The 12,076-nt window shown below is 43.6% G+C and overlaps 2 protein-coding genes across 8 annotated transcripts in view; one reads left to right on the top strand and one right to left on the bottom strand.

The window, feature by feature from the left end:
• The window catches only part of PHF19 (PHD finger protein 19), a 67,746-nt gene extending 56,782 nt beyond the window's left edge, over positions 1-10,964 (top strand). For 5 of the 6 annotated variants that reach the window (XM_029611122.1, XM_029611120.1, XM_029611123.1 and 2 more), the window contains one exon: positions 10,481-10,964. In XM_029611122.1, coding sequence (XP_029466982.1) covers positions 10,481-10,579 — 99 coding nt within the window. In that variant the 3' untranslated portion in view covers positions 10,580-10,964. Of the gene's footprint in view, positions 1-6,121; positions 6,286-10,480 lie in introns of all 6 variants that reach the window. The other variant, XR_003858086.1, reaches the window with a different exon arrangement.
• Positions 5,569-12,076, bottom strand: part of LOC115096477 — a 31,308-nt gene continuing 24,800 nt past the window's right edge. The window contains exons 1-3 of one of the 2 annotated variants that reach the window (XM_029611128.1): positions 9,106-10,486; positions 8,436-8,477; positions 5,569-7,533 (exon numbers count right to left, since the gene is read on the bottom strand). In XM_029611128.1, coding sequence (XP_029466988.1) covers positions 5,927-6,937 — 1,011 coding nt within the window. In that variant the 5' untranslated portion in view covers positions 6,938-7,533; positions 8,436-8,477; positions 9,106-10,486 and the 3' untranslated portion in view covers positions 5,569-5,926. Of the gene's footprint in view, positions 7,534-8,435; positions 8,478-9,105; positions 10,487-12,076 lie in introns of those variants that run through there. The other variant, XM_029611127.1, reaches the window with a different exon arrangement.

The raw sequence follows: 12,076 nt of genomic DNA, 5'->3' as shown, positions 1-12,076 counted from the left end.
CTTGTCCTAACTCCCAACAGCCAACTTCTTTCTGGCTCTTTACAATCCTACTACTAAATTATCCCAACTCTAACTCATTCTCCAACCATTTTCTTTCATTATCACCCTCTTCCAAGTTCTCCCATTCCCTCCTGTCAACTCCTCTATTGCTATCCTATCCCATCCCTGCTCTTTACCTTTCCCTCCTTGCTGTCTTCCACAGCTTTTGTCTTGCACCCTCCCCATATCCATTTTGCCTTGCACCCTATCTCCACCATCCCACCTCTTTTTCTTATGCTCATTGTCCTACCCGATCCTTATCCTGATTCCTTTCACCTCTTGCCTACCTACTATCATTCCATCTTCCACTCTCACCCTTTCCCAGCCTTCCCATTCCCCCATCTTTTGTTTTTCCAGCCTTCCCATCTTTCACTTTTTCCTCAGCCTATTTCTTTCTCTTGCCTTTTATTCACTCCCTAGACCCTGATTTCTACCTTCTGAACTCACCACCTCCACTGCCCTCACCCCCTCATCAACCTCAGCTTCTTACGTCATCCCCTCCCCTGCTTCTATTTCCTATTTCACCCCATCCTCAGCTTTTCCCCCTTTGGCATCATCTCTCATCTCCATAGCCCCTTTCCTCTGCCTCTCAACCCTGCCCCAGCCTTCGCTAAATTCTCTACACCCCTACTTTCTCATCCCCACTCAGTCCCCCAGTCACAGTTCTTTCCTGGCTCAATTCCTGCTATTTCCTTTCCCTTTGAACTTCAAAACTATTCCTGCCTCTTTCTAGCCTTCTGCTTTCCTTCACCTTGTAGCTCCCTACTCCTTTTTTCTCTCACTTTCTATCCCTGATCCCTCAAACCTTCCTTCCCTATCCTCTTCTTCATCTTGCATCTCCCAATCATTTTTTCCATCACCATCCATTCCTGCTCACCAAAACCTTCTAACCTCATCTTCATCCCTCCACCTTCCATCAAGACAACAAGGGCAAAGAGTGCTGCTCCCTTCCCCCTCCCCCCATGGCTCAGCGGGCCAGAGAGTTGCTGCTGGCCTCTCGACAGGCTCACATACAGGACAGCAGCACTGGACCCAGTGCTTGTAAACACTGCTTCCTGCTGTCAACGCCTTTCTCTCCCACACCACTCAGTTTTGAGCAATGTATTGACTACAGGAAATGGCATTTAGAAGTAACGGGCCCTGTGCTGCTCTCTGGCTGGTGATGTTACTGTGGCAGGAGTGGCGGTATGTGGGGGAAGCAAACATAGTAGCTACTCTTTGGCCCTATGGAATGGGGGGAGGCAGGACAGCGTGGGGGCACAACCCCAACTCTTTGGCCATGCCAGGGAAGGGAGAAAGGCTGGCAGTAGAAGCAACAGCAACTCTTTGGCCCATGTATTATAGAGAAGGAGGCAGCCATTCTGCTTTGGCCCAGTGGTTGCACTGGGAGGGGGCAATGGCACCCCCTAATTATTCTATAGAATAGATTTCTCTGGCTTGAGTGAGTAAGGAAATGTGACTCTTTTCCTACAATATCAGTTGTACAGATTTGAGCTTCACTAAATGCATAGGGATAGATTTTCAAAGCGTTGCGCACGTAAGATATGCGTGCAACCCCCCAAAAACCTACCCCTGCCTCCTCCTGCGTGCGCCGAACCTATCTTGCATAGGCTCGGTGGTGCCCGCAAGCCCCGGGACACGCGTAAGTCCCGGGGCTTGCAAAAGAGGGCGTGCCGGGAGCAGGACCGAGGCCTCCGGCACTGCCGCCATGCCGGGGTGGAGAGCCAGCGCGCGCAAGTTACGCCTGCCCAGAGGCAGGCGTAAATTCTTCAATAAAGGTTAGGAGGGGGAATTAGGTAGGGCTGGGGGTGGGTTAGACAGGGGAAGGTGGGGGGAGGCGGAGGGAACGGAGGCAGGCTGCTCGGCTCGGTATGCGCAGTTGCACAATTGTGCACCCCCCTGCGCGCGCCGACCCTGGATTTTATAACATGTGCTCGGCAGCGCGCGTATGTTATAAAATCGGGCATAGATTTGTTCGTGCCAGGTTGCGCGAACAAATCTGCGCGCATGCGTACCTTTAAAGATTTGCCCCATATAATATAACACGATAAAACTGAGTAGAAGGTTCAGTAGTATACAATGGAATATAATACAAGGTTTTGGGGTGTTTCTTTTTTTTAACAATTTTATATCATTGGGGTGCAAAATGTCATGGCAAGAAGATTTGCCATTCCAAAAAAAAAAGTAAACAGACAATGTAAAATCAATTTCCTACTCTCAGTCCAAGTTCTCTTCAGTGTGAAATCTATCAAGAAATGTGGGTATGTATATTTTTATTATATTTTCCAGTCAAAGCATCAATCAAGACCTGTCTCAGATCATTTAACAGCGTGGCCTGATATTTGGTCATCTACAAGAATGTAGTGGAAGACAGTCTGCACTGCTTAGCAGGGAGAGAGGAGGGAGGTTTTTACCTGTATTCTGCAAAGATAAAACTGCAGGCTGCATAAAATCATGTGGGGCATTATCTATTAAAACCTTCTACTCAAACCCCCACAGCAGAGGAGGAAAAATGTTGACTAGGGCTATGCCATCCAGTTGCTGATCCTCCAAAACACTTCCGCCAAGATGAGCTCTTCTTTAAATTTCAGTCTGTGTGCGGTGCTGCCACCAAGCCTCGTGGTTATCTGAAGCCTCATTCCCACTTACAATCTTTTGCTCAGAAACAGTACTTCGAGTCCCAGCATGCAGCAGGACGGTATTAAGGAAAACAAGGATCAAACCAGCTCATCAAGATGGACCTGGCTCAGGTAGTACACGGCACATGCTGCCAACTAGTGAGTTATCTACAAATGAGCCTCTTCCAAACAATTCTGGGAATAGCAGCACTGGCTTAGGTGGTGCATGACACACCTATTTGGTGTCTGTATTCCAAGCCATAAAATCTTCAGCCTGAGGAAGCCTAGATTTTCTTAGTGTCCAGTCAGATGAATTCAGAACAAGTGGGTTATGCACCTCTACGAGCAGATGGAGACGGAGCAAACTGACGTCACAGTATATATACCCCTGCAGTTACATCAGCCTGCCAGTATGCTCCATCTCCAGTAGATGGTGGACGTGCATCTCCCTACTGGGGATTATTTTGATTTGAAGAAGGAGAAATAAGTAAAATAAATTTGCCCTGCTCTCCTGCGGTGATACCAGAAGGTCCCTCCCCCAGTTGAGAATTCCTGAGGTGATTTCCATGGTCCCTCAAATGAGTGCCTTGGTCCAGTAGCTGGTTTTTCAGCTGGTGTGGACTTAGCTGCTAAGCAGCTGAAAGGCAGCGGGTGCAGGCAGTGACAGCCTATGCCCTCTCCCCCCACAGCCGGAGACCATTTCTGTACTCAGCCAGGTAAGGACAAGCTCAGGTAAGTTTTAAAAAAAATAAAAAATAGGGCTTCCTCCTTCCCCCGGTCTCCATGCTCAGTGCGCCATTCTGACATTTGTCCTGCTCCATGGGAGGTCGAGGGATGTGGGCAAAGGTAGCGCCGGCGCCATTTCTATTAACGCACCCGTGGCCCGAGAGTGGAAGATCACAGCGGGACCCCCCCACTGGACCCCAGGTAATTTAAGACATTTGGGGGGGGGGGTTCGGGAGGGTGGGGGTTTATTTTAAAGGGTCGGGGTGGGTTTTAGGCTTGTTTTAGTGTGCCGGTTTTCCCGCCCTCCCCCGATTTACGATTTACACGATTTAAAAAAAAACAAAACCGCGACGATCCGATTCCCTCCCCCCCCAGCCAAAATCGATCGTTAAGACGATCGATCACACGATTCACATCTCTAGTGTTAATACATTCTTGGCTGAGCTCAGTGTTGTCTGTTGACTGAGTATTGAAATGGATATCTGTTTAATCAAGTTTTGTTAGTCTGTCCATAATTGCTTTTGAAGGGAATACTGGCAGGCTGAGGTCACTGCATGGGGTATATATACTGTGACATCAGTTTGCTCAGTCTCCATCTGCTGGTAGAAATGCATAACCCACTTATTCTAGATTCATCTGTCTTAAAGAAAAGGAAATTATCAGGTAAGTAGTAATTTCTCATTTCCAAACATGAGTTCCTTCCCCTTCCTTCCTTGGGATGAATGCTGCAGTCTGATCACTTGCTAGAAACACTTTCCTCAATCCATTTCAAATAAACAGGGTTTCCGTGATCGATGACAAGACTAATAAACTCAGGAATTTCAAAAGGATGGATGGAGCTATTATAAAGAAATCAAACTTAGGTGGAAAGTGTCCAACTTATACCAGCAGTTTTCTAGTCACCAGTGCTCCTGGTGACTGGACTGAAGGAGACATTTTTAAATAGATCTGACTTCTGGAACATGAATGACATTTTTAAGAGTTTTCCTCAAAGAATGAAGAACCTGCTCTGCCCCTTCAGTCTCTGGAAATAGCTTGAACACCACAAGAAATGATTGACGAGTCCTGAGGACTTGGAAGATACAGCTCAGCTTAGCACAATGAACCAGGAATACAGTGAAAAAAGAAGGGTTTGAACCATAAAGGACAATGTAGAGGGACATTCCCTAAAAGTGGCGAAGCTAATGTACAGGTCATTTTCTCTCCTTGTGCTTCAACTCATTTATTTCAATTTTTATACTTTACTGTCTTCTTAAAGACCAACCCAAAATGGTTCACAATGTGAGTAAAATGCAACCAATAAAAACATAATTTAGTCAACCCAAGTGCAAAAGGATATCAACATCATCATCACTCCTTCCACTCTCCTCCCCTTCTCCACTATGGAAGCTCATCATATAGGTTGGGTGTCAACTGTAAGTGACACATGTTATCACACAAGTGGCTGTATATACGTCCCTGAAATATTAGAAAGCATGTTAGGACCCAGTTTGGATAAGGTGCTGTGCATAACTGCTAGCCTTATGATTAGGATTAACATTGCCTAGATCCACAAGAAGCTATTGGGTTTTATACAATCTTTAATGCTCTGTTGTGTGTTGGTTTCATGTAGCTTAATGGTATATTGTCCACTGGTTTTTGTGTGTCTTTTTAGCTTTTGATGCCCCCCCCCCCCCAAAAAAAAAAGGAAAATTAAAATTCTCCATCAGTCTAAACTGTGTGCATGCTTATTGTTCCAGGAGTTACAGAAAAAAATTGGATTCAGGGAATAAACCATGAAAAGGCAAAAAATGAGTAAAAGCGCTCATCTGACATAATCTGATAATTCATATATCTTTGAAGTCCTCATCTTTGCCAGTTGTCAAATAAAACAAAAGGGATGTTACAACCCTTCCCTGCAGGAAATGACCATTAGAAGGGAGTCCATGCTCATACTGGTGATATGAAAGCCTCTGAATTCCTCAGGGAGCTTGCTGAATGCAGATCCATGGGAAACTTGATGGCCCTGCCATACAACAATAAACATGTTTCTTCTCCAATGCCTTGACTAGCTCCTTGAAATATTCCAGCATCTTTATCAAAATTAAAGACAACAGAATTTGGTCAATAATCCCCCTGGACAGGGCATTAAGAATGCTTTGCCTAGGGTCAGAGGAGCTGAAACTTTTTTTTTTTTTAATTTTTTATTTATGCAATTTTCAATTATACAAGACATTACATCTTAACAGAAAAATAGTAAAAGATATGAGAGTATCTCCATATTATCAAAGAAATATTTTTAAACATATACCATACATACAGTACAAATTTACTCTCTATCTTTAAATTCAAGTCCTCAAAATAGAGAAGATCCATCTCTCAACCTAAAGAAAATATTTATAAGAATAGCAATAGTCACAATAACAGCCATTTATATATTGAGATAAGCAAGGATTATTATACCTAAGGATTCCCATCAGGTACAGTAGGTTGTGTTTTCCCAACCAAAAACTGGGTAAGTTGGGGAGGATCATAGAAAACATAAGATTTATTTTGATATTTAATCATGCATTTGCATGGGAACTTAAGAAAAAATACTCCCCAATTTGTTGCACTTGTGTTCGCATTAACAAAAACTGTTTTCTTTTCTTCCTAGTCTGTCTGGCAACGTCTGGAAATATTTTAACCCTGTGGTGTAGGAACTGCTCGGTTCTATGACGGAAATACAATTTTAATAACCATTCTTTATCTGGTTCTAGAGTTAAGGTTACAATTAAAGTAGCGGGTACAGCCATCTCTGAATCAGAAGTCTCCAGCAGTGCAGACACATCTAAAGTAGGCTCGCTCACTGGTATTAATGGTGTAAACACCTCATCATCGACCTGCTCTCCACGTTGGTTCTCAGGAGCCTTTTTTAACTGTGGTAAGTAATATATTTTTGAAACCGGAGGGATCACATTTTCTGGAACCTTCAATACCTCTACCAGGTACCTCTTAAACATCTCCCTGGGAGGAATTAGCGGCAATTTTGGGAAGTTTATTAATCTGAGGTTCCTGTTTCTTACAGAATTCTCTAACGCTTCTATCCTCATGTTCAAATTTATATTTTCCTTTATTAATGCTGTTTGCGTCTGTTGTACAGAGTTAGATTGAACCCTCACCGAAATTAATTGTTGTTCGTGTTCAGTAGTCATATTAGTTATCTCAGTCATTTTACCCTCCAGGTCCCCACATTTCAGGGTCAAAATAGAAACTTGCTGAGTTATCAAAGCTTTCAACTCCAAAATAGCGTCCCAGATATTCTCCAAAGTGAAAACAGAAGGTCTTGTTACTGAAGTTAAAACTGAAATCCCACCAACTTGCTTGGGAACAGTACCTTTGCTGACTAGACCAGGTTCCTTAGGTCTAGCTCCTTGCTCGATATCCTGCAGTTGGCCCAGTATGTATCCTGGGCTCTCCACCGCCAATGCCGCCGGTATGGACCCTGCTGTAAACGCCCCAATCGCCGCATGGGCCGTCGGCGTTCCCTCCACTTCGTGGTTGCTCCTGGCGAGGGCAGGATTTTCGGGTGGCATTCTCTCTTCGGGGCTCAAGGATGAAATTGAGCCTGGGAGAGAGGGGAGCTCCAATTCCCCTCCCCCTCCCTCCAGCGGCTGAGGCCCCTATATCGGGCTGCTACGCAGAATGTGCGCATCCATCGGGCCAGTCAAGGTAGCAGGAGCGGGTACTGCAGGGAAGTTCCCAGCTCGAGGTTTCCTTTTCCTTCCCATTCAGGAAAAAACGTTATCAGGTAATTCTTTTTTAAAAATTCAGCCCGATGGTGTTCACCCTGCGGACTATGCATCCGCCATCTTGGATCTCCTCAGAGGAGCTGAAACTTTAACGCAGATGCAGCATTAATTAGCAGTAGAAACCCTGAAAGTTTGGGGAGCTCCTGCTGCAGGGTAACATTTGTTCAACGTTTACAATTTTTGATCTTCAGGATGAATGTGACACGGAACCACTCCTCTCCCCAGTCAGTGCTCACTGTTAAACATTGTTATGCATTTGGTTACATTATTCATGGGTGGAATATTGTAGAATTGTGTAAAAAGAAACATGACAATGACTCTGGATCAGATTCAAGCAGATGTAGGCAATGGAAGCAAAGACCATCTCAGCAGATCAGGGACTGAAGAAAAAAAAAATCCAAAAGGGCACACAGCTACAGTTTTGAAAAGGAGAAACATGGATTTACAAGTAAAAATTGTTGTTCAAAAACTTAACCCCAGTAAAGTTAGATTATTTAATTCAGTCAATTTAATGACATAAAAAAATTGCACAATTTCTCTTTTGGAATGAAATTTTGCTTGAAAATCAAGCCAATGTCACAAAAGATAATTTTGCAGTCAAAGCTCATCCATGGCACAATGTCATTATGGAACTGGTGGCTCTCAATGTCTGGTATAAAATTAAACTTTCTGCAGAGAAGGATTAAGGTATATTATGCTTTGGCTCAGTCTATACCAGGAATGACGAACTCCAGTCCTTGAGTCCCACAGAGAGGCAGGTTTTCAGGATATTCACAATGAATATGCATGAAAAAGATTTGCATGCACTACTGCCATTGTATGCAAATCTATCTCATGCATATTCATTGTGGATATCCTGAAAACCTGGCCTATTTGTGGCACTTGAGGACTGGAATTCTTCATCCCTGGACCATACCATAGACTCTGGGAAAGTCTGAGTTAGTCAATCAGAACAGCTAATTTAACCATTTTCGCTGCAAATTAACCATTAGCGTTGCAAATACATACCAGCATCAACAGTGTAAAGCATGCCCATGGAATGAATATTTTATTTGAGAGAATTCTGAGATAAAATGCATGTATTTCTCATAAAACAGAAAAGATTTTGCATAAGGGTTCCCCACACAGAGCTCAGCTCTCTGGCAATTATTTAGAATAGAGTACTTGGAAAGGGTCTGAATATGCTGATTCTTTCAGAATTTGCAACATGTGCTATTAAAACAATGCTACTTTTGCTTTCTGCAAATCTGCAATATATCGCATTAATGACGACACTACTTACAATATTTCAGTGGCTTCCTCTACTTCTCCTTTCCAAAAATACCTGAAATGATAAACAGTGATAAATGTGAAAAACCTGACATCAGCTGGACTGAAATGGCAGTGCAGGTAGTTAGATGTGACACATGCGGCATTCATAAGACAAAGGCTTATGCTACGGGGGTGGTGTATTCTGAATGGGATATGATGACAGTGCTGCCTGCTGCATCTCCTTCCCCCTTTCTTCTCCCTCCCTACCCCCTCACCTTGTCTCCTTGAGTCACTGGGTTAGCAAAACATGCTGGTATGCTGTACGGGCCCAGATCAACTCCTGGCAGAGTGTCAAACAGAACAGGCCGAGTCAGCCCTGATTTTGCCCCATTGCATGCATGGAGTTGTAGTTCAGGTTTTCCTAAGAAACCTGCATTTCCATGCATGCCAAAGGGCAAAATTAGGAATGGATCAGCCTGTCCTGGGCCACAGGGTAATTTTTGCATTGAACTATAGAGCAGGGGTTCAAAAACCTGTCTGTGGACCTCACAGTCAGTCGGGTTTTCAGGACATCCTCAATGAATATGAGATCATGCTATGCAAATTAATCTCATGCATATTCATTGCAGATATCCTGAATACCTGACTGGCTGTGTGGCCCCCAGGACAGGTTTGGGAAGCCCTGCTACAGAGATACATACTTTTTGAAGACAAAGTTATCTTCCTGTCTGTCTAGTTCCAAGCTCAACATTAACTCTGTACGCATCTGTGACAGGGCTGAGCAGTTGACTTTGGGTTCACTGTTGCAGTGCTGGTTTTAATGACTTTGGATGTCTGAACCCACGTACTTCCATATATATAACTGAATTCCAGAGTAACCATAAAACAAATGACCCCCCTCCCTCCACCGATCTGTAAGATATTTAACAAACTCTGACAGTGCAGGGTCATCATGCTCCAAAAGGAAAGTGTTGCCTCTTCACCTAGCTGCAGTGTGGTTGACCATGCTAAATAATTTATTTCACCTTGGACGCAAATGCTCATCCATCTATTAAACCAGATTAATGCTTCAAAGGAAATTAGTTAGACTTTGATATAATATTTACACAGACAGCCAATTTTTTTCTCCATGATGGTGCTGAAAAAACAAATGCCGAGGCCCCAAGCTATGTCACGTTTAATAGGCCCCATTGCATTATGAAAAAAAATGTAAAACTTAAAATTTAGTAATGCTTTTGTGTTTAGAGACCCCCTCATAATCTGAGACCCTAAAATGTAGTTTAGGTAGTTTGTGCCTAAATCTGGCACTGAATATTGCGCTCTTCTGTGATGGCTTTTTTGGGAGATGAACTGGGAGGAAACCGAGAGATACCAAGGCCATCTAAATTGTGTCTTTTACAAATGTTTTCATTTTATTTTGTATGCTGCCGATTCGATAAAGAGAATACACCACCCCCGTAGCAAAAGCCTTTGTCTTATGAATGCCGCATGTGTCATATCTAACTACCTACACTGCCATTTCAGTCCAGCTGATGTCAGGTTTTTCACATTTATCACTGTTTATCATTTCAGGTATTTTTGGAAAGGAGAAATAGAGGAAGCCACTGAAATATTGTTAGTAAGTGTCGTCATTAATGTGATATATTGCAGAAAGCAAAGTAGCATTGTTTTAATAGCACATGTTGCAAATTCTGAAAGAATCGGAAAATTCAGTCCTTTTCCAAGTACTCTATTCTAATTGCCGGAAAGCTGAGCATGTCCTGGCTCCAGGTTACAAGTCCAGCTTTATCAAATCAGTTTTCAAAGACCTGAAAAGCTTCCCTTGCCCGTGGATACAGGAGTGCCAAAAAATTAACAAAGCACCCATGCCCCATCCTTCTGGCCTGCTCCTCACTGAGCTGGGTGGGATTGTGGTTAAGCTTCTCCAGTTTACCCTGGAAATGAAGCCCCTCCCCCTCATGTTTAATTAGAGATCTTTTGCTTTGCTTTTCTTGTGTTTCCTAGTGACCTATTATTCTGTTTTGCTTGAAGTCATTGCTTAATTTTGTAACTTGTACTTATGGTGTTTTGTTGCAGCTGGAGCAGGGGTACCTGAGCCTAGAGGTCATAAGCAACAAAGAACATACAGTCTTGGAACTTTTTCCTGGAAGGGAGGGGATTGGCTCTGTCTCATAAGGGCCCCTCTTTTCCAGGTGGTGTGTGCTTAGAGCAGCACAGCTGCAGTCAAGGTGGTGCTGTGGCAGGTCATCAAGCAGGAGCCGGGACCTCAAAAAGGCTGCGTGGCTTAAGCTGGACATCAGCCACACTGGGGGCAACCTAGCTTGGCAAACATGCAGGGTGCCCAGCAACCTGACTCAAGCTGGCTTCACTATTATCATGGTGGGCTGGGCGAGAATCAGAGGCTGTCCACCTTAGCCATAGTGTTAGGTCTCTGATCTGTTTGTTAACAGGGTGGGAGATGGTCCAGACGTCATGGCTACCTATATTATCTGGGATCATTTTCAATATGTGTAATGTAGTCTGGCTGGATGTGTGGAAATAAAAGTCAAGTTGTATATGATACCTTTTTATCAGACTCCTAATACATTTGTGGACTAGCTTTCAAGTTCTCTATGTGCCCTTCATCAGGTCAGTGCAGAATAAGCTGTGGAGAATGGTCTAGTTTCTCAGGATATCCATAAGGATCATTCATGAGAAAGTCTGCACATATTTCTCTAAGAACGAAGTTGATTTGCAGCTTTGGGTTTGCCTGAAAACCAGACCAATTTGGGAGCCACTAGGATGGCACTAGACAGTCAGTGATGTTAGCACATGGAGTTATATTTTGGCTAGGAGCTAATATGCTGAAGCAGTAATCTGTGCATGCTGAATCTCTTTCGATAGTTACACCTACAAGAACATAGTACTCCTATCCAGAATTAGACAAAAGGGGGGAAATATATACTTCATGTGGCCTGTGGCATCCTCAGACTTATGGCCTCTACCAAACATCTTAGTAAAAATAACATTCAGATAGCCTTTTTCTAAGTCACAAAGGTTTGGGAAGATAGCTTTTGGTAGGAATACCTGATCAGACAGTAAGATAAAAGCGTTACTGCGCAGTCATTTGATCTACCTCATCTGACTGGGATGATCCATCACCCAGTATCATTCGAGGAACACAGTTCAGCCATCCTGTTTCAACAGGCTCTGAAAGAATGCAGCGGATTTAATGGCCATTGACAAGCTGCTTTGTTTTGGTTACAGACCTACCAGGATGGAGAAAATTTAGATTCTGGGTGACAGTATCTGAACAGCTGCCAAAATTCATGGGAAGGATAGCCACTGCCCACAAGTATTATATTAATGCAGGCCATTTATCAGTACAAACACTGCATCAGTCCTGGAGCGCCATACATCGGTTGGAAATAAAATCAAAATGAATAGAGTTTTAGGAAATAAAGCAGAATTCTAAGAGCATATGAACATAAGAAGTGCTATGCTGGGTCAGAGCAAGGTCCATGAAACCCAGTGTCCTGTTTCCAACAGTGGCCAGTCCAGGTCACAAGTACCCATCAAATCCCCAATAGCTGATCTGTATCTTAAATCTCACTCCCAGGGATAAGCGCTGGATTTCCCAAGGCTACCTGGCTAATAACTGTTTATTGACTTTTCCCCCACCATGGTAATCGC

Source organism: Rhinatrema bivittatum, chromosome 8 (assembly GCF_901001135.1).
Source record: "Rhinatrema bivittatum chromosome 8, aRhiBiv1.1, whole genome shotgun sequence".
Taxonomy (NCBI): domain Eukaryota; kingdom Metazoa; phylum Chordata; class Amphibia; order Gymnophiona; family Rhinatrematidae; genus Rhinatrema; species Rhinatrema bivittatum.
This window is presented reverse-complemented; position numbering and strand designations above follow the sequence as displayed.